This window comes from Arachis hypogaea, chromosome 11 (assembly GCF_003086295.3).
Source record: "Arachis hypogaea cultivar Tifrunner chromosome 11, arahy.Tifrunner.gnm2.J5K5, whole genome shotgun sequence".
Classification (NCBI taxonomy): Eukaryota; Viridiplantae; Streptophyta; class Magnoliopsida; order Fabales; family Fabaceae; genus Arachis; species Arachis hypogaea.
Window position 1 is genome coordinate 17131438 of NC_092046.1, and position 22356 is coordinate 17153793.

A 22356-nucleotide genomic window follows, 5' to 3' on the forward strand; every position below is an offset into this window, starting at 1 on the left:
CCCCTACCCTACCATACCCATTCCCAGCTCTATTTGAATTTTTTCTTTAAAATTTTTCTATGTTTATCATAATTTTTTTTTTATATTTTTCTTTAAAAATTTGTACTTTTACGGTTTTACCTTTAAAGTTTAAACACAGAAATTTTTTTAACATTGACTAGCAAACTGAAATAATTAACGCCCAAACACGAAAATAACCAACCATAAATAGATAATAAATAACTTCTAGCAAACACAAAAATAACAAACACTGAACACAGGAATTTATAGAACTCAAACAGAAATTTCTAACAAAAATAAATTGTTAAACTCATAAGAAACAAATTGCGATAACACAAATTAGAGATCAAAACTAACTAATAAACTAAACTAACACACTAATAAATCAGAATTAACTAATTAGACAAAGATCAAAGCTCTTGCATCTGAGTTGTTTGACAGAACAGAACCAATTCGCTTTGATTTATATCACTTCAGCTAGACAGCTACAATCATCCATTGTTATATAGTGAAATTGAAGATTGATTACCATGAAGAGAAATATAAAATTCATATGCAATTATCTTTATATAAAATTAATTATAAAAAAATCTTAATTAAAAATTTAATCAAATTTATCAAATTATATATGAGCACCGCCCTGAGCGTTGACCCGTACCTAAATAATAATATACATGTTTCTTTCCTCATGTAAAAAAAAATCCAGTCCCACACGGTGTAAGAAATTACTCCGGTACTTCTCGGTCATGACACTGCGAAATTGAGTCCTCATTCGATAGCTTTTACGTTTTTATGGGACGCGTCATTTGCTTCGTCCGTACAATTGTTAATATCAGCGGAAACTTCTTTGGCAATGCACTTCCCGTTTCTCACAAATTCCTCTCTAAATATTTTTCAATTTTAAATTATCTGTGGGACCTTAGGCCTATCTTTTACAGAGTTATATATGGTTTCTCTTGTTTCTCTAACCACATCATAAAATTTCCTAAATAGTTCTAGTCGAGTTCCACCAAAAAAATCTCTTAACCTAATGCAGTAATTCCAAAATATAGTAGAAGAATAGAAATTTTTGCATCTTGTTGCTTCATTTTTCAATTAGCTATGGTGGATGGAAGTCTGTTTAGTGGTGGCGCAGTTGGTGCTGGAATGCAGGAAGTGCTAAGACTGGCCATAGAAATGGTGGAGAAAGGTAAGAATTTCAAATCGGTGTTGAAGACGAAGAAGGAGACCTTAGATGCGTTGACTCCTCTGGTAGAAGAAATGAAACAATACGCGAGAGAGTTGGATGGCGCTACTGATACAGTAGCAAGTTTGGAGAAGGAGATAAACAAAGGGAAAGAGATAGTGGAGAAGTGCTCCAAGTTTAGGTGGTGGCGGTTTCCCTCTTTCCCTCTGTACCATGACAGGATTGAAGAAAGAAATAAGAAGCTCGGAAGGATTCTGTCTGTGAACGTGCAAACGCAGATCGGGAGGGATGTGATGGAGGTGCTGTATAACGTGAGGAATATTCTTGATATTATTCGTGATGATTATGGTGGGATGGGAGGGCGGTTAGGAGAAGAGAAAGTTTTGCGGGGTGTGAGTGGAGTTCCTGAGAAGCCTGAGTTCACAGTGGGGTTGGAGGAGCCTTTGAAGAAGTTGAAGGTTGAGGTGCTGAAGAAGGATGGTGACCGTGTTCTTTTGGTTACCGGGTTGGGAGGATCTGGAAAAAGCACACTCGCTAAGACGCTCTGTTGGGATGATCAAGTCAAAGGTATGCATAATGAATATTCTCTTCCATATTCATTCTATATTCCTCGTTGGTTCAGAATTAGGGATCACCCATGTGCTTCACTTGCTTCTTAATTTCTTTTGAATCTTTTTTTTTTTTTTGGATTTCATAATTTCTTTTTTCACTTGAAAAACGGTGGGAGTCTTTTCTTTTACCATTTTTAGAATAATAATAATCATGTATGAGAGATAATAAAAGGTGGGTACTCCCATGAAGATATTATAATTGTCTTCATGTGATGATTTTTCTTTTTGACCCTTAGATGATAGAGTGTAGGATTAGATTTTGATATGTTATAAAAGTGTTGTTTTTATTTGAAGTGTGGCCAAATCAATAAATCACACTCTTATACAAAGCATTTTCATAAAAAGATGTTTTTTGCATCTTCATTTGAGTAGCTCCCTAATAAAAACCAAGTCCAAAGCACTCTGAAATTATTTTATTTTGTATTTTTTATTTGTTATTTGTTAGAATAATTGAGTAATATTCCATATAATAAATGTGTAATTATAAATGTTAATATATATAAACTATAAATATTAAGATAAATAAAATAATTTTGAGTTATTGTTTCTTTAATAATAGAGAAATAATAATGATCTAAAATTACCTTATTTAATTTAATATTTATAATTTTTATAAATGTAATATTCATAATTACTACATCTAAAATTATTTAATTGTTCTAATAGTAATTAAAAAATACAAAATAAAGAATTTTAGATTGTTTTAGCCTAATTTTTCTATTATCTCCTAAACATCGTTGTTATTTCACATGGTTTTGAAAAATCTAGCTGAATGGACATGTCCAATCGGATTAGCCAAAAATGATTCTATTATCTTCCAAATATGTTTGTTATTTATTTCTCATGGTTCCAAAAACTCAGACTCAATCTACATGTTCAATTAGTCACCAAAAAAAAATTCTACATGTTCAATTGGATTAACTAAAACTAATCACCTAGTTGCCCGAGTTTAGGCAAAAAAAAAAAAAAAACATGGTAAATCAATGAAAGGGTTAGAATCTATCTAATTTTTAACAAAAAATTATGTGTGTGTGTATGAGTACTAGTTTTATATCCGTGCAAGTATATTTGCACCAATTAATAGTCATTAGATACAAATTAAATTAAAGGATGAAATACCTAAATAATTATAATTTTTTTTCTAATCAGAATCTTGTTACGTATGATGCACAGATATTGACATGGATTCAAAATATAGGATGTGAATTCTCTAAATTTTGAATTTTACTTTAGAGCATAAAATGTAATTTCTCACCATTTATTTTATAGGTGGGACTAAGAGAAAACATGAGAGAAAAAACATTCAATGGTTATAGATTACACTTTATCCTCTAAAATAAAAATCCAAAATTTAGAGGATCCAAATTTAGATGAATTGTACTTATATTTTGATATTTTATTGATATTAAAATATAAATTAATTTTTTAACTACTTTTAATGTTTTTTTTAATTATATAAAGTATTTAAAATATTTTTATTTTAATAAATAATAATAATATATACTATTTCTAAACTCATTTGAAAATAAATGTTAAAAATAAGACTGGATATAATATGTGATGGTATTTAAGTGTGTCCAAAGTCCAAACGTATTTGAAAAAAAAATTATTTTTTATTCAGACATAGTTAAAAACATAAAGCACACGTGTCAGACAAATATCGATAGATATCATATCTAAAATGTGTCCAACACGCAAACACAACACTTTAACAAAGCAAGCAACGTCTTATTTTTTGGAATGGAAACTTGTGTTTTTATCCTTCCATAGAACCAAAGCAAGCAACATCTTACTATTTATTCATTAGGCTGCTTTTTGATAGTTGTAACACATTTGTATTTTAATATATATTTTATATTTATTTTATATTTATAATTCATAATTAATTTAGTAGCTGACTTTTAATATATAAGTATGATTGATATAAAATACATAATAAAAATTAATTATGTATTTATACACAAATGTATTAGAGCTGATTTTAGTGCCGAGATAATATTTTTCTGTGAAGTTTTCAGAAGAAATCCTGCATTGCCTAATGTGAAGCCTGAATAACTAAATTGTCTAGAATCTGATCCATATTACCCTCGTGTGTTTGGTTTTGGCTAGGCATGTTTGCAGACAATATCTTCTTCCAGACAGTGTCGAAATCACCCAACTTGAAGACCATTGTACAGACACTATTTGAACACTGTGGACACCGGGTACCCAAGTTTCAAACCGATGAAGAGGCAATTAACCGGTTGGGGAACTTGCTGAGGCATGTTGGGGATAACGGTAGACCAATATTATTGGTCCTGGATGATGTATGGTCTGGCACAGATTCAATTGTTGAAAAGTTCAAATTCTCCACCATTCCAGATTACAAGATTGTAGTTACTTCAAGATTTGCATTTCGCAGATTCCATACTCAGTTCCACTTGAAACCACTTGGTGATGATGATGCCGTATCCCTCTTCCATCACTTTACACAAGCCAAAGACACTAACTCTTATAAGCCTGATGAAAATCTTGTCCATGAGGTGCACTTTCTTACCTTGAGTCTTGAGATAATAGAAAGCTGTAGTTACACATTGATAATAATAATAATAATAATAATAATAATAATAATAATAATAATAATAGAAACTGTAGTGAGCACTGGATTGTGCTCAACCCAATAATAAATTGGCATTTTAGATCAAAATTGTAGTAAAATAATGCTCAATTTGTTCAATGAAATTTTTAGAACTTATCAAAACAGTTTTTGACTTTTAAAAATAGTCAAATTAATTCCTGAATTTATAAATGGTGAATCTCCTTCGTCCCTTATTCAATTGTCATTAACACCGTGTTTATATAGAATGTTAAGGTGTTGGCGTGACATTCTCAACAATGGTGACATAAGACTTCAACATGATCAAATACATGTCTCAAATTAGTTAATTGGATTCATTTTAGTTTCTCTGCAATATAAAAGAATTAATCAAAATAAGTCCAATTAACCAACTTTGGTACCAATTTGATCATATTGAAATGATAGCCATGTCACCTTACTATTGGGAATGCCACACAGACACTTTAACGCTCAGCATTGTGTTAACAACAATTAAATTTAGGACAAAAGAGATTCACAATTTATAAATTCAGGATCAATTTAGTTATTTCCAAAAGTCAGGGACTATTTTGATGAGCGCTAAAAATTTCAGGGATCAATCTAAGCATTACCTCTAATAAAAAGTCATATTGTGAAATATAATTTTTTGACCTTCTAATATTTTTTGTGTAAGCATACAATGTGTTACCGGAACATTGTAACCAAGAATTGTTGATTTGTTTCATGCTGCATTGGCATATTTACAATTTGGAAAATATTTATTGGCTCTTCTTTGGTTTTCATGAAACACAGATAGTGAGAGGTTGTAATGGTTCACCTCTGGCTCTAAAAGTTATTGGTGGATCCCTGTGTCATCATCCTTATGAGTTCTGGCAAACAATGAAGGAACGGCTTAAATCCAACAAAGACTTGGATTCTCACCTTCAGAATTGTCTAGACATAGTGGAAGACGACAAGGAGAAGGAGTGTTTCATGGACCTAGGTCTGTTCCCTGAAGATCAAAGGATCCGCGTTCCTTTGCTGAATGACATGTGGACAGAACTGCATGAACTTGATGAGGATGGAGTAAAAGCAATGAATATTATACATAGTTTAAACTCCAAGAATTTGGCTAATCTCATTGTTACAAGGTACACAGGATCTTTTATGTTATCTTGGTTGATATTTAGTGCTTTATAAAGGTTACAGACAGCCAAAACATTTTAGTTATTATGCTAAAAATGACTTTTATAGGAAAACTCTATCTGCCTAAAAAATCTGTGCCTAATTTGCCTAAAAGGTGAGAGGTGAAAAGGTGGACCAATCTTTTATATTTGTATCAGGCAGTTGAAAAATTAGGCGTGGTAGAAGAGAGCTTTAGTATATTACTTAACAAATCACGACCTCAAAAGTCGTATAAATGGGAACATCTGATTGGATAGTAGTGTAAAATTAGTTTATTGTTGATTTTACAAAAACCCATAATGTTGTTAAGATGGTCCTTGCATATTAGGAGTAACTTATAGGAAAGATGTGATCAAAAACACCTTCATTGAATTCAATTAAAGTTAAATCTATGAAATAATGCTACCGCATTGCATAATTTGTATAAACTTTTTCAGTCAACAACTTTATCCAAAATCAAACATGCATGCTTCAATAGCATAAGTATCTATCAGATTGTGTGTATGTGCAAGCAAGAATAACAATAATATTAATGTTGTCAAATAGACTATTGTCATCGAACTTTTGGAAGATTTTGATTCTATGGATAACTTGTTATCTTCTTTATTGAACAGGAAAGTTGCAACGGACGTGGAAATGTACTACAATAACCACTTCCTTATGCAGCATGATCTCCTTAGAGAGTTAGCAAACCATCAAAGCAACCAAGAACCGATCGAGCATAGGAAAAGGCTGGCGATCGACTTGACTCAGAATGGGAAAAATTGTCCCAACTGGTTGGTAGAACAGAATCAGCCGGGTATATTTTCTCGCATGCTGTCATTCTTATCTGTAAGGGGGACACAACAACAACAGAAGCAGGAACAAGTCACTGCTCGCATAATGTTTGTTTCAACTGGTATGTTTCTCCCTCTCTGTCCCAATCATGATAAGAATGGTTTTGTCTTGTGTCACATCCATGGTCTTCTGGTATTGATGCTATATATTTTGTTGGCTTCTCTGCAGATGAAACATTCACTCCTGACTGGTACAACATGAACCCTGATGAAACTGAAGTTCTGATTTTAAATATCCATTCAAACAAGTATACATTTCCGGATTTCATTCAGAAAATGAGAAAACTCAAAGTTCTCATAGTCACAAATCAGGGTTTCCATCCTTGTGAATTGAACAACTTTGAGGTACTTGGTTCATTACCATGCTTGAAAAGGATTAGCCTGGAAAAGGTTTCGGTTCCTAGCCTCTGCAAATTGAGGAAGCTGCGAAATCTGTCGCTTTATATGTGTACTACAAAGCAGGCTTTTGGAAGTAGTGACATCAAAATTTCAGATGCACTGCCAAATTTAGTGGAGTTGAACATTGACTATTGCATGGATATGGTGGAATTGCCTTCTGATTTCTGTAACATTATGACCATGAAGAAGCTTAGTATCACTAACTGTCATAAGCTTTCTAAACTACCACCAGAAATCGTTATGCTGAAGAATCTGGAAGTTTTGAGACTTAGTTCCTGCTCTGATTTGAAAGAGATGCCAGAATCTGTTGGAAGGCTTCAACAGATTTGGTGTCTCGACATATCAGAGTGTATAAGCCTAACCCAGTTACCCGCAGACATCGGCGAGTTGCATGGTCTACAGAAGCTCTATATGTGGGGTTGCTCAGGATTGAACGAATTGCCGCATTCTGTCACATCCTTCGAAAATTTGAAGCATGTGATTCATGTGATCTGCGACGATGAGGTGGCTGCTTTATGGGAACATTTCAAAGAGTTCACCAGCCTTCCCAATCTGATGATAGTGAAGGTTAGAGCAGATATCAACCTACGTTGGCTTCCTGGGTTTCATTGACGAGTCCAATTTCTTGAAGTCTATTTAAAGAATTTGAAACTCCATTGTAATTATCACTCAACTTCTGTATGTTGTTGTCATTGTAAAAAGCCAATGTGAAAATATGTATTAGGCAGACGCAGGGTACTGCTATCAGGAAAATGCAATGTATAAAGTTCGAAAGAATGTATATATATGTTTTTTGATACAGAGATGAACTAAGAAAACAGAAAAGACAAAAAAGCGATAAAACTAATGAAATAAATGGCGCTGCATTTGGTGCAGAAGGTGCTCATTTGGAACGAGCTAATCCACAAAAATATTCTGCAACCAAGTTTGCTGCTGTCTAAATAATAGTTGCTTGTGTAACAAATTCCGACGGGGCTATGCTTTATTCACAAGTTTCAAGGTTTTTCATTCACTTCATCGTCCCCTTCAACAACAGTGCAAATAATGTTGTATTCATAACTTCCCATTTTAGTGATAAAACATGGAACAACTAGGCGGCCACATGCAGACTAGAAGTAATGGTGATTTTTTTTTTACCCCTTCAAAAAGAATTGAACCAAACCGATGTTCTAAGGAAGAAATACTTAGATACCAAACGTCACAAATAGGTCTAATAAATTTGACTGTTTATACGGAGCATCTATGTATATAACAAGCAGGGGCATGCAAACCATTCTCCTAATGAGCCTAACTTAAATTTCAATATAAATATACTTCCCCTCAGCAACTGATTGTGGATATTGCCTACTTCAAGAAGCATGCACTAGTATGCAAGTCAACATAAAGTTCTCTCTATTTATCCACACAAAAATTGTGTGTATATATTATGTACGAGACAGTGTCAACTCACATCATCAACCGTTGGATCCGGATCCAATGGTGAGATGAAAGTTAGAACAATGTCCCCATACATAATAGGTACAACACAACAAAACTCTATCCACCCTAATCTACAAGGAATGCAGGCACCACATTTTATCTTTCCATGAATCCATGATGCTGGAAAGTCTATTAAAGCCCAACAACATGAAGATGCTGTCCTTCAAGGGCAAACTATGATAATTAACTTATATGGCATACACTATCTCCCCACTGCTATCTATATCAAGCTCGGATTCGGATTCTAATTCATCTATGTCGTCATCCATGTCAATGTTATCTGCCATAAACTGGTCTAAGGAATAGGCCCCCGCTGCTGGTATGGTAGCTTCTGAGATTATCTGCATGATTGTATCAATGCTCTGCATTGGTTGGTCTGGCTCTTCAAATTGGTTGCCCATTATCTTCTCATCCATCAGATCTGCCGGGAGATTCTTCAAAAACCATTCATGGTTCCAGATCTCAGACATCGTGATTCTCTGTCACATTCATGTCAGAAGGCATTAAGATTCAAACAAATATAATAACGGAATGCTGCTATGCCTACAAGGCTACAATATACTATCTCCGGTACAAAACAAGTGTCAATTTTTAAATTTGATTTGATCCCACGCATGTGCTTATTTGAAAAGCTAGATAACATTTAATTAAATTTCTCAACTTGTAACCTTATCAAATGAAATGGAGAGAAGTTAAAAGATAGAGTAAATATATGAAAACATTCAGGTAATGTAGGCAATTTAGTACATTCAATTTAATTATCTAAAAAAACCAAGATGTTTCGAACCATTTCCTTAATTCCTGTGCATAATTAATTTTTTGGACACTTACTTTGGACTTATAGGTATACCACCATACAGCACTCGTGAAAAAAAGTATAAAATCCATATCAAGGATGCAAAAAGTTTTGCTTCATCTCCCATATGAGTAAGGTAACTTTTAACAAGACATTCAAGTGGAAATATACCCCAAATATATATAATAAATAAAAAAATTCAGGGATAGTGGCTTATATGCAGTAGTTGCTCAATTATTTGAAACAGAAATTACCTCTGCAGGGTCAAAAACAAAGATCCTTGAGATAAGGTGGCGACATTCAGGAGATATCTGAACAAAGTCTGGAATGGAATACTGGACACTGAGAATTCTCTGCAAGAAAGCAACCACACACAGTTTGTTAAAGCAATCAGAATTCAAAAAATAATCTGAAGAAAATGAGCAAACAACTTGAGAACTGATCTACCTGAATTGTCTTCCTAAAATCCTTTGGTTCACTAGGATCTTCAAAAGGATATGCTCCCACTAGCATCACATATAAAGTTACTCCACATGACCAGACATCTGCAATCTGGTATTAAATGCATAGAAACACAGAAACAGAAACCCATTAGCGATGTGGAGCATTTTTTACAATATTCAATCCAATTTTCGCACCTGGGCTTATCTACCGGTATTGAAAATTGCATTAAAGACGAACTCAGCAGAGCAGATGCAACAAATTTGTAACCAATTGTGAAGGAAAGGGTAATTAACTAATTATCAATAACAGTTGTCTGCAAGTGCTGAACTAGAGAATTGTTAAGATTCAGATATTGAATTGAATATTAAATATATGTCAAACCAACCTGAAAACTAGGTGCAGATCTATTTTTATAAATAAATAATTTAAAAACAATTGAGAACATCATATATTTATTTATCTGCCATAATAATAATAATAATAATAATAATAATAATAATAATAATAATAATCATGATGATGATGACGACGACGACGATAATAATAATAAATGAAGGATCTATTAAGTTATAAGGAAAAGGATGCATCATGTAAATTAATCCACTTAATTAATTAGTCACCACTATTGGGGGTGGATACCCTGGTTTCTACCCAACACAAGAAAGAAATCTAAGATAAAGATGTAAGAGCTATAGAATAGTAACTAAGATTTTTCAAATATTGCTGCAACCTGAATTGGTCCACATCAAAATAACATTGCTTTTTAGATCCTTATAGCATGATAGCAGCCCTCTTAATTGTGACAAGTTTACAAAACAAAAAGTTCATTCCAAAACAAATGTGAGAGTAAACATTTATACAGAAAAGGAACAAAACTGTGAAACTAAATACTACCTTGCCATCGTACTCTTGCTTCAGCAATACTTCTGGAGCTATATAAGCTGGAGTACCAACTGTTGACTTTGGTTGTGAATGAAGCACCGAAGACTGCAAATAACAAGATAAATCAAATCTGTAAGATATAGAAAAGCTCTAAAACCCTCTATAGATTAAGGGACTAATGATAGCATTCTTGCACGCCAGAAGGGAACTAAGAACAAAGTCAATTAACCCACAGGATTACAACAAACTTGAAGCACCTCAAGGTGAAAACACAGCTACAAGTATAATTGACTTAACAACATAAGAAAGGGGTAGGTGGGGTTGACTACATGGATCAAACCATGTTATTTCGACTTGCCATATATATATATAATAAGCCCATTTATGCTTAGATCTCTCTTTACTACCTTATCCAAAGTCTTCTTAGGTCTCCCTTTACCCTTAACCACTTGTCTATCTTCCATTTGCTACCCTCCTGATCAGATGCTCTGCTGGTCTTCTCCCCATACAATACATTCAAACCACGTAGAACAAGATTCCATCGTCATTTTAACAATAGGTAACACTCCAAACTTCTCTTTTGTCCCTGTTCCTTATTTCGTCCATTCACGTATAACCACTCATTTGTCTAAATATCCTCATTTCGACCACACTAAGCTTATGTTCATGTTACCCTTTACCGCCTAACACTATTTCATACAACATAGTTGGTCTAGTGGCAATATGATAAAACTTACCCTAAAGTGTTAAGGTATTTTTATGTCACATATGAAGCCCTCCTCCACTTTGACCAACTAGCTTGAATCCTGCGTTTACATCATTCTCTATTTCCCCATTGTCTTGAATAATACAATCAAGATGGTATAATGGCTTTCCCACTTTCACTTCTATGTAAGAGTTCCCCATTACCATGTTGTACTTACACTCCATATAATTCTATCTTAATGCGAGTTACGTCTAAGCCATGTACCTCCAAAGATTGTCTTTATTAGAAATTTTCTTGATGCACCTATATGCAAAACAGAGATAACTACAGAAGCAAATTCACACACCAGAACAGATTCAGGGACCAATTTTTCCAGTTTTCACCTGAAATTCAAATTTGACCCCCTCTAATTCCCAAGCAGATTATCACCACTTCCACTGCTAGATAGTTGATGAAGTATCCTTTTGACCTTTTCTAATCAAAGTTGTAGATATAGTCTTACATTAGACAAGTCAACTATAGTACATGTGAATGCATGATGAAACAATAGTTCATCAAAGAATTCAGACTACCAAAATTTACCTAGAAATTTCATGCAGTATTACTTCATCCCAATATCCCAAATTACTTTAATTACATTACATAGCTAACAAGCTATCCAATTCCATATGGTGATCTAAATATGAAAAGCAAAGTAACTCTATAGTTTTCCTTTTAAAAGAGAAAAAAACATAAGTCAGAAGCATACTAGTTCAGGACTGTATACTAAATGGTAGCAGAAATATGCATTAAAATTTGTGACAGAGAATCGTTTAAAGGTAAACAAAAGATTGCCTAACCAATTACACCAGGAAAACATAGAGACCCTGACCTTGGAGTAGCCAAAATCGCATATCTTCAAACGTGGTGCTGGGCTTCCATCCAGCAAAGTGTTCTCCAGCTTCAGGTCCCGGTGACAAACTTGCTTCAAGAATAAATAATTTAACAAGAGACTGATAGATCAGATTTGATGTTGAGAAGACTAATACTTAACCTAAAGTCCTAAACTACAGTCCAAAACTGGTGTAGATAGAATACAATTTAAATCAGCCAGTGGAAAAAGAGGAACATTTAGTTACCATTGCATGGCAGTAGCTGACCCCAGATATGAGTTGTTGAAAGAAGAAACGAGCCTGCAGCATATGAAAATGGGTTGGCAAGTTAGATATGGAACAAATATGATTGAAAAACTGGCCAGTGTAGAAACAGTATATAAATAGTGTAAGAACCTCATCCTCCGAGAAGCGCCCAGCATTGCAGATTCGCTCAAACAGTTCTCCTCCAGATGCATATTCCATTACAATGGCCAGATGCGTAGGTGTTAAAATAACCTGAGTGAAATTACATATAAGGTCACGTATCGTTCACCCACTTCAATACAGATACAATGTCAATGTGTAAAGTACACCAACCTCCTTAAACCTAACAATGTTAGGGTGTCTCAAAGACCTGTGATTAATGATTTCTCTCTTGACATTTTCATCAATCTGCGCCACACAATAAAAAAAAGGGGAGATGAGTCCTGCACTAAGTAATAGATCCCAAAGAAAATGGTGATTAAAAAAATCTGGCAACTATTGAATCACAATGGTTCGTCTCAAAGTCCATGAATAATCGAGAAAGTGAGAATATGTAAACCCATAAATGAAGTGAACCATAAATCATCTAAACCAGTCCCTTTTACTCAGTTCAAGGTTTGAAGTTTGGCGTTTGATGCAAAATAAACCAATCCAACATGGACCAACTTCCACCTGACCCTACCCTAAAACCCCTTCCATTATCAGAGCAGCCAAATATAACTGGTAAACGCAGAAAAATCGATCAGTGCTGCTGCTTATTAACTCAAATAAACTGAGTGACACCATTTTCCATCATCAAAATAACAAGCCACAAATTTTTAATCTTAGCTTATTGCGCACATCCACGCCTACCGATCAGACATGTCCACAATTGAGCATCATCTCATACAAGGATTGAGATCTTAAACCGCGTTGTGCACTATAAAATTAAATATATAGATAAATCCATCAAATCCGAAAGCCGTGAATAACAAAACATGGATTAGTTAGACCACCCACTATTTTTTCTCCCATTTCCTTGGTCACCTTGCAAAATCTATGAATAATTTAATAAGCTCGTTAAAATTGAAAACGAGAAAATAAAGAAAAACCGGAGGATAAACCAAAAACAGAAAATAAAAGCACACACCAACTAGCCAAAGCACTTAAACAAAAATAGAAACCATAAACACAGCATAAATAGTATATATACAAATATACATATTCATATACATCATACGTCAGCAACTAAAAGACAAACTCATCCGGCACCGAAAAAATCATGTGATAAAGTCTTCCTTTTTCTTCCCCCTTTCGTTACCGAAAACGTTGAAAAAGAAAAGAAAATTTCCAAAATAAGTAGAAATAAAAGTGAAAAAATCTAGGGAGAGAAAAAAAAAAGCAAAAAGATGATAATAAGGAGGTTAATTAAAAACTATAACGAACCTTGTCGCCGCGTTCGATGTACTTAACAGCAACGAGCTCCTTGGTCTGCTTATCCTGCATCAATCTTGCGATGCCGAAGTTTCCTGACCCGATGTTACGGACCAGATCGTAACGGTCGCTGTCGTGCATGATCGGCATGTCCATGCCGGGTCCGACGGTAACCGCCGCCCGATCCATCGTCGTTTAGATCAAAACGACGCAACAGAACCTTATTTTCCTCTTTCTATATTTTTCTTGAAGCGGCAAAACGGTGTTACATTAGAGAGAGAAAGGGAGGGGGCTCAATAATTAATACGGCGTCGTTTTGGAGTTGGGGGGGTGGAAGGATGGTTAGTGGTTTTGGGATGTGGAAAATGGGATGCTGATTATTGGGGAAAAGGGGGGAAGGGAATAGATAAGTGTGGATTGGGTTGGAAAGGAAGCAAAGTGCAGATGGGGTTGGAGAGTAGAATGAGACTTGAAAACGATGTCGTTTTTGCTCAGTGCACTCTCTTTTTGTTAAGAGTAGTGTGTGTATCCGAAAGATGATGACGCAGGTTGTGCTCTGTTGCCTCGTAAGCAATGTTGTCGGTTTTTGCTCTCACCTTGCTCCCCGCTGTTTATTGAGTTAGGCGAAAGAACACAGAGATAACCTTTAGAAAGGATTTTTTATTTTAATAAATAAATTAATTATAATAATTAAAAAATAAATATTTTTCTCTTCAATTTTGCTTCGTTAGTAACAGCATTTTTGCCGACTTCTGTCAACTCCCGTCATGTTTATGACTGTATTTAATGGAAGTATCTTTGTAAATGTGTCTAATAAAAATGTCTTTTTTATGGTTATGTCTAATGGAAGTGTCTTTATATATGTATTTTCTGGATGTGTCTCCTTATACATATGTTTAAAATATAATAATTAATTATTGTTGACAATAAGTTGACAGATAGTATATTGGTAGTTTGGTACCCTACACTCTTCCTTTTTTCTTATCTCGGTTACAGTCATTTTACATGTATCTACACGTGTATATCTCATTTACAGTGTAAACGACTCGTTATAGTATAAACGAGATATATTTATATCTCGTTTATATGTTTATACCGTAACACTGTAAACGAGATACATGTATTTTTAAAAAAATTAAAAATAATAAAAAATATTAATAATTCAACTTTTAGCATGCAATTAGTACATAAAAAAGTTGGTAGGAGAGATTAAAATGGATATGTTTGATCAATTAATACTTAAAAAGAGTTCATAAAAAAATTTAGATTAAATTATGATCCAATTGGATTGATTTAAATTTGATTAAAAAATTTTAGATTAAATTGTTTGATCAATTAATACTCAAAATATTTATTCTCATCATGAAACTTGTTCAAATTTAAATCAATCCAATTGATCATAATTTAATCTAAAATTTTTTATGTACTCTTTTTTAGTATTAATTGATCAAACATATCCATTTTAATCTCTTTTACCAACCTTTTTTATGTACTAATTGCATGCTAAAAATTTGGATTATTGATATTATTAATATTTTTTATTATTTTCAAAAATTTTTTTTAAATACATGTATCTTGTTTGTTTACAGTGTAAACATATATCTTGTACATACAAAATTATCTCGTTTACAGTGTAAACGAGATAAGAGAAAAGTATTTATTTTGATAAATAATTTTTAAATTATTTTTAAGTAATTATTATATTTAATTTATTTATTAAAATAAAAAACCCCTTTAGAAAAGACAAAACAAATGAATAAACATCCTAATTAATTCTAAAAAATTTTGGATTTGAAGTTTTGTTTTTAGTAAAGTTTTATTCTTTATGAATTCTTAAAAATTAATTCTATCTACAAGATTGATCTCTTTATTATTTTCAAATGGAATAATTTGTTTGTGATATTTTTTAACTAACTAATATTTTTATCCATAATAGTTAAAAATACGGACACATTTATTTATTTAAGAAGAAAATTACTATTTATACACATGAAACATGGATTCTGCACAATGAAATTATCCAAATACTAAAAATCATTATATTGCTTTCTCTTTCTCTCTTTGAAACATGTGTGTTGTTACAATAGAGACACCAACAACAATAGTAGAACACATCAAATGAAGAAGAATTAGAAACCAATTGAACTGGCACAACTACATCATCGCAGAAAAATAGATCCAAGAACATAAATTCAATCCGCAAAGTGCAAGTTCACCATTTTGTCTTTGCTCATTTTCTCACTATCCAACAACAACAACAGCACCAGCAACAATGATGAAGGAGTAACAGAAAATGAGAGAAAGATGAAGGGTGTAAAGGGTACCATTACAGAATTAGGTGTTAAAGTCATCTGTGATAGTCCTCAACAAACTCCCAGCCCTTTGGTTCTCCGGCGACAACAACCACCAGTGGATGAACTTCTCCCCTTATCTTTTTGCGAAGCCACAGAGTTCATTCCTCGTCGGAGACCGCATCCTCGCGCTCTGCAACATCGGCTCGTCGTGGCTAATGAAAGTCGTGTGACAGTACTGATGGTTGGTGAATTGAAGTCGCTGTGGCTGATGGAAGTCGCGCGACAATGTTTCAAGGACTTCAACAAGTTCAAGATTTTTGGAGGCAAAGATAGGGTTTGCTTCTTGGCGAAGCAGATCGAGAATGAGAAGGCGTCGGAGGCCTTGGAAGGTGGAGGGAAAGGTGTAGTGGTGGTGATTTGGGTCTCTTGGCCTGCGGTAACGGTGGATGCGGCTGGCAGCAGAAGTCTATTGTGAAAAGGGGTGGGAATAAGAAAAATGGAGAATGAAAAAAATAAAAAAAGAAATGCGGAGAGAGAGAGAGGGGGAGGGGAGGGAGGGACGGAGGGACGGAGGGTAGTAGTGGTGAAAAAAAGGGTAATTTGAGATTTTTAGGTTATTTTTTAGTGTTCGAATAATTTTTGTTATATGGAACCCATATTTTATGAGTACAACTGATAATATTTTTCTTTTATGGGTAGATGTGGCAGTTTAATCTTTAATTTAATTAGAGAAATTCTAAAGAATCAATTATAGCATAAGTCAATTCAGTTAACTCTTCTTTATTTTTAATTTTGAAATTCCAGAAAATAGAGGTAATGGAGAGTTGTTTTATTATTTTTTATGTAACTAACATTTTTTCAAATAATTGACTATAAATGACTATACCCCAAGTTGGTTCCTAGCAAAATCCTTTTAATTATCCTATAATAAAATTTGTGAAAATCTTATTTGTTTAATAAATATATTAAAATTTTAATTAAAAATAATAGAATAACCGATTTACCTAACAAAAATAATTTTCAAGGACTTTATTTAAAAAAATAAGGTGATTTTATTAAAGATAATTAAAAAAATAAATAATTTTTCATCTTTAAAATTTTGTAATTTGATAATAAGAAAAAGTTTTTATAAAAAAAGATAAACTTTTTATTATTTTTGTTCATACCCTGATCCAAAAATATAATCAAGCCCAAAATGAATAAAAGCCCGTTCAAAAGATCCAACTACTACAGCTACCCGACCTCATAGAGGTCAAGCGCAACGACAACAACTCAGCTCTACTTATTCAAATAAGTAAATAACTCCTAAGATATCTCCCACTTATCTAGAAGAGGGATCTCAACAACTTCCTTAGAAAAAGGAACAGTTATCCACCATTAAAGGTGGAACTACTCTAAAAAAGTGGTTATCTGCTCTACTATAAATACACTGACACCCTCAGGTATGTTCAGGACCCAATCTACTAAAAACTTGCTTTAAACCCTCACTAACTTAAGCATCGGAGTCCCTTGCAGGTACCATCTCCCACCTCCTCACGAGGAACTCGGCCGACGGCACCTCGGCATCAACAGAAGTTGGACGCTACCCTAAAATGAGTCTGGACCTCACGTTCAGGCCTAAAAGCAACCCTGTTTTAGGTAACTCTCGGAACATTGGCACGTTGCTGGGAATCTGGAAGTTTATACCTAATCATGGCAGACAATTAGTTCGAGGACGATCACATGACATCTGAGTCAGAACCAGAACCTCATAACAATGATCGAGCACTCGTGATACCTCCATGACATGAAAGAACGAGTGGTCCAAACGGAGAGGGTACATTAGAAAATCCTCTATCGCGGCGAATCAATTCGGAAGTTCATCCACCCGAGGATGAGGAGCCCCCTGATCCCACAGAGATCATGAGACTTGTACACAAGACCATGGCCGATTAGAGCAACTTGAGCAGGAGATTGAGCAACAAAGAGAGGCGAAAAGAGATTTGCAAAAAGAGGTGTGACAACGAAGAGAGCTGGAAGAAAATCTGTCGAAACTAGAGGCCGATCTTCAAAGTCGAAGTAATCAGGCAGATCAGGAAGAAAGCCCTCTTGGAGAAAAGGATCCATTCATTGAAGAGATCATGCGAGTTAGGGTTCCTAGAAACTTCAAAATCTCCGACATGAATCTCTATGATGAAATGACCAATCCAAAATACCACCTTAACAATTTTAAAAGTCAGATGTACCTGACTGATGCATCCAATGCAACTCGCTACAAAGCTTTCCCGACGATGTTAACCAAAGCAGCAATGAAGTGGCTTGATAGTCTACCACCTGGGTCGGTAACTTGTTTCGACAACATAGCAAGAAAGTTTCTCACTCGCTTTTCGATCGAGAAAGATAAAGTCAAACATGCTCCTATCCTACTGGGGGTCAAACAAGAAGTCGGAGAAACTATCCGGGTTTACATGGAGTGATTCAACAAAGCCTGTTTGGAGATCCAAAATTTATCCACAGAAGCAGTAATAATGGGGTTGGTTAACGGCCTTAGAGAAGGGTCATTTTCTCAATCTATATCCAAGCGACATCCAACCTCTTTGTATGAAGTACAAGAATGGGTGGAAAAATACATTAACATGAGGAAGAATTTCTGACTTAGAGAACCAGTTCCAAGGGCAAACCCTCCCTACCAAGTTTGGGACAATGATAAGGAAGCGAAGAAAAAAGAGGAATAAGCTCAAAGAGGCCTTGAAGATATCATAACTACACCCCGCTCCAAGTTTCTCTTGTCGACATCTATAGAAAAATCTCTCACACTGAAAAACTTCCACCTCCTCATCCTATTAAGCACAAGAAAGCCGAAAGTCGGACAAAATATTACGAGTATCATAAACTATATGGGAACTCTGCCAATGATTGCCATGATATGAAAAATGTGATAGAAAAACTAGCCAGAGAAGGTCGGTTAGAAAGATATCTTACTGAAAGATCGGACGATCCGGTAAAAAGAAAGAGAAGTGATGAAGATAGGGGACGGCGAGATTGGCTACCACAGACTCCTGATAGGCACATCAACATGATAGCTGAAGAATTTGCAGGAGGAAGGGTAACCAAGTCTTCTAGCAAAAGACATATAAAAGAAGGCTACCAAGTTGGTGAAGAAAGTGAAGTTTCCGACTTATCCACACTCTCATTAACCAAAGAAGATGCTCAAGGAATAACCCCAGGACATGACGATCCTATTATGATTACAATGATACTCGTGAATGTAAATCTCCACAGAACTCTAGTAGATCAGGAGAGCTCAGCCGACATCTTATTCAAGCCTTCTTTTGACAAGCTTGGACTAGAAGAGAAAGAACTAAGAGCCTATCCCATTAATCTTTTCGGGTTAGGAGATGTAAACCCCGCTAAATTAGTAAATAATTAGTCAATAAATTAAATTTTAATAAAGAAAATAAAAATGTGAATATTATATTAAATTAGGATAGAGCTCATTAAAACAAGAAGAGTAAAGTATCATTTTTGTCCTCAACATTTGGGGTAAATTCTATTTGTGTCCCTAACGTTTAAATCGTCCTATTTGTATTCCTAACATTTGTAAAAGTGATTCAATGTTATCCTACCGCAATTACACATCATGAGCGCTTTAATTTGAGTTTTAAAAATCTCTTCTTGAAGTTAGAATACAAATGTCTGGATAGAATCGATGATTTACTTCGAAAAATAGCTCATCAAAATGTTGAAACTAATTCCTACAATATTTACATAATTCACTTTTCTAGGGACGTAATTGAATCTAAACACAAATAGTGGGTATAATATTAAAATCGAACACATCCAAGTGAGACCTAATTGAGAATGAATACATCCAAGTGAGAATAATTGAAAAATATAATCTGATTTGTTAGTATAATTCATAGTAGGATAACATTGAATCACTTTTATAAATGTTAAGGATACAAATAGGACGATTTAAACGTTAGGGACACAAATAGAACTTACCCCAAACGTTGAGGACAAAAATGATATTTTACTCAAACAAGAATTTGACATTAATTTCAAAGAATTTGACCCGAGATTGGGTCGAACGGGCCGAACCGAGCCCAAACTGGCCTGTGGGCCCAATCAGCCCATCAATTAAATGAGTTGAAGCTCGTCTCCTTCCCCATTCAGCAAGAAGAACGATGAACACAGCCAAGGGAAGAGGAGAGCTTCCAAACCCTAACCTCCACATCAATCCACCATAACTTCTTCATCTGAGCTACGATCGCCGCACCGTTTGTGGCCACGCGTCCAGCGCATCGAGCTCTACGAAGCCCGGTATCCAATTTTGGTAAGAAACCTCAGTTTCTGTCTCAGTCTCTTATTCTCTTGGATTTTCAAAAATTGAGGTTTTGGTTATTAAAATTCGGTTTCTTGATATTTAGGCTCAAACTAGCTTGAGGAGCTTGTGGGTCCTTGTTTAATCAAGACATATATAAGGTGAGAACTCTCAATATTCTACAAGTTCTAGTTTATGTGGGTTTGGGTATTGAATTTGGGTGTGAACTATGTGAATTAGGCTTGTATATGTGTATATTGAAGTTGATTGAGTACATTGGAGGCTTGGGGGAGTTTGGGAGGCCTTGTCTTGAAGATTTTGAACCTTGAGGGTTGCTTTGGGTGCCTTGATGGTGTCTCGGGCTATACGTGAAAATCGGCCAAGGTATGGTTTAGGTTTCGCATATTTAATATATAATGTCGTGTGAAAACTTAGGCTAGAGAATCATAGGATAAGCTGGAATGATTATGTAAGTTGGATGCTTAGAATTTATGATGTTGATTGATGATATAAGTTATGTATGTGTTGAAAATCATAATTCATTGGTGTGTGGATATTGTTGGCAAATTGATGAAATTGGTTGTATATGTATGTATGGTAAAATGTTGATGATTATGTTAATGGAGGTAAGAAACTTAGGTTGTGATTTGGTAAGTGGATAGTAGAGTTGTATGGAGATGTTATGATATGTGTTGTGCTGAATGTATATGTATAGGGAGTGGATATTGAACTTGATTTTAATGAAAGTTAGGTTTGGACTTTTTGAGAAATTTGGTTTTTTTGTCAAATTTTGGCGAGCCATAACTTGGCTTCCGGACCCCCAAAAGATTTTGAACTTATTTCATATAAAAACTGGGTTCACGAAGTTTACATCGTTCAAAGAACGGAAGAAAAATGATTTAAAACGAAAAAGTTATGCATGTCGGAAGTTTGGGGTAAAAATTGGAATTCTGCAGCTTTTTAAACTCAGTAAAAATTTTGGAAAAACGTACGCCCACGCGTACGTGTGGAATGAAAATTTTGCGCACGCATACACCCCATTTGCGGATTGTCGCCACTGCCTCATCCCTGTGCGTATGCGAAAAAGCCTATGCGTACGCGTAGTCGGCCAGGACGCATGTCCACGCGTACGCGTGACATGGGGTGCTTGAGTATGTGAAACTCCCATGCTCAACCATACGCTTCTGTAAGGTGTATATGCGTACGCGTGATGGTCCATTTACACGCCTACGCGTACGCGTGATCCACGCATACGCGTGACTCCCCTGTTTTCAGCAAAGAAGTTTTATGTTTTAAAGCTTCATTTTAAACCTCCAAACCTCTATTTTTACCCTTTTAGCCCTAGAACATAATGATAAGTTTAGTAATAAGTTGGAGCTAGGAAATAGAGGTATCTTGGAGATGAAGTAAAGGCTAAAAGTGATGAATTATATGAGAGAAAAGTGTATGCATGAAGGATATATGATGCTATGGTGATGACAGATGTGTATGCAATGAATATGATGTCTATAAATACTTATTTGGCATTATACACTTAATTGATCTGAGATACGAGTTTCCCTAGGTAAAGTACCGTGGTTTGCTACCACGTGTTCCAGGTCGAAACTCGATACGTAAGATGTGATCGGGATCTCTAAATCCCCAGGAAGGTTGACCCCCATTGAGCAATTTTATATATATGAGGAAAAAGCTATGCAAAGACTCATGAGGATGCGCATCGGGGGACAGTCCATTGGTTTAGTAGCCAGACTTGTCGGATTGGCTTGATAACCGACAGATGAGACTTATCAGCCATAAGACAGGCATGCATCATATGCATATTGCTTGAATTACTTGTTTGTGCTTTACCTGGGTGTGCCTAAATGCACTTGCTATGTTAAATGTATAATTGTTATCTACATAACTTGTACTATAATTGTGTTTGTCCTTATCTGCTTGACTGTTTGTGAAATGTCATTGGAGATGGAGGTACGGAGGAAGGGTGGAAAGGTTTAGAGTTAAGGTTAAGTTAAATTAGACTTAGGTATCCTTAGAGGACCACCTTTTATGGTTTCTGTTTAATACTTTTAAGCTTTATAATCTGAGTGTCGGTGTTCTAGGATTGCCTCTGGCATTCCCAGGACCTTATA

General features: G+C 34.9%; 2 protein-coding genes across 2 annotated transcripts; one reads left to right on the top strand and one right to left on the bottom strand.

Annotated features, from left to right (window-relative positions):
- The first annotated feature begins 704 nt into the window (after window positions 1–704).
- Window positions 705–7591, top strand: LOC112720431 (probable disease resistance protein At5g66900). Its single transcript, XM_025771374.3, has 5 exons — window positions 705–1753; window positions 3907–4319; window positions 5186–5523; window positions 6172–6455; window positions 6563–7591. Exons 1-5 carry the CDS (start codon window positions 1102–1104, stop codon window positions 7402–7404), a joined length of 2529 nt encoding a protein of 842 aa, XP_025627159.1. The 5' UTR covers window positions 705–1101; the 3' UTR covers window positions 7405–7591.
- Window positions 7592–7959: 368 nt separating this feature from the next.
- Window positions 7960–14265, bottom strand: LOC112720432 (serine/threonine-protein kinase SRK2I). The gene is made up of 9 exons (XM_025771375.3): window positions 13643–14265; window positions 12551–12625; window positions 12368–12469; window positions 12218–12271; window positions 11971–12063; window positions 10406–10498; window positions 9515–9619; window positions 9322–9420; window positions 7960–8750 (listed from the first exon to the last, which is right to left on the bottom strand). Exons 1-9 carry the CDS (start codon window positions 13817–13819, stop codon window positions 8460–8462), a joined length of 1089 nt encoding a protein of 362 aa, XP_025627160.1. The 5' UTR covers window positions 13820–14265; the 3' UTR covers window positions 7960–8459.
- Window positions 14266–22356: the final 8091 nt, after the last annotated feature.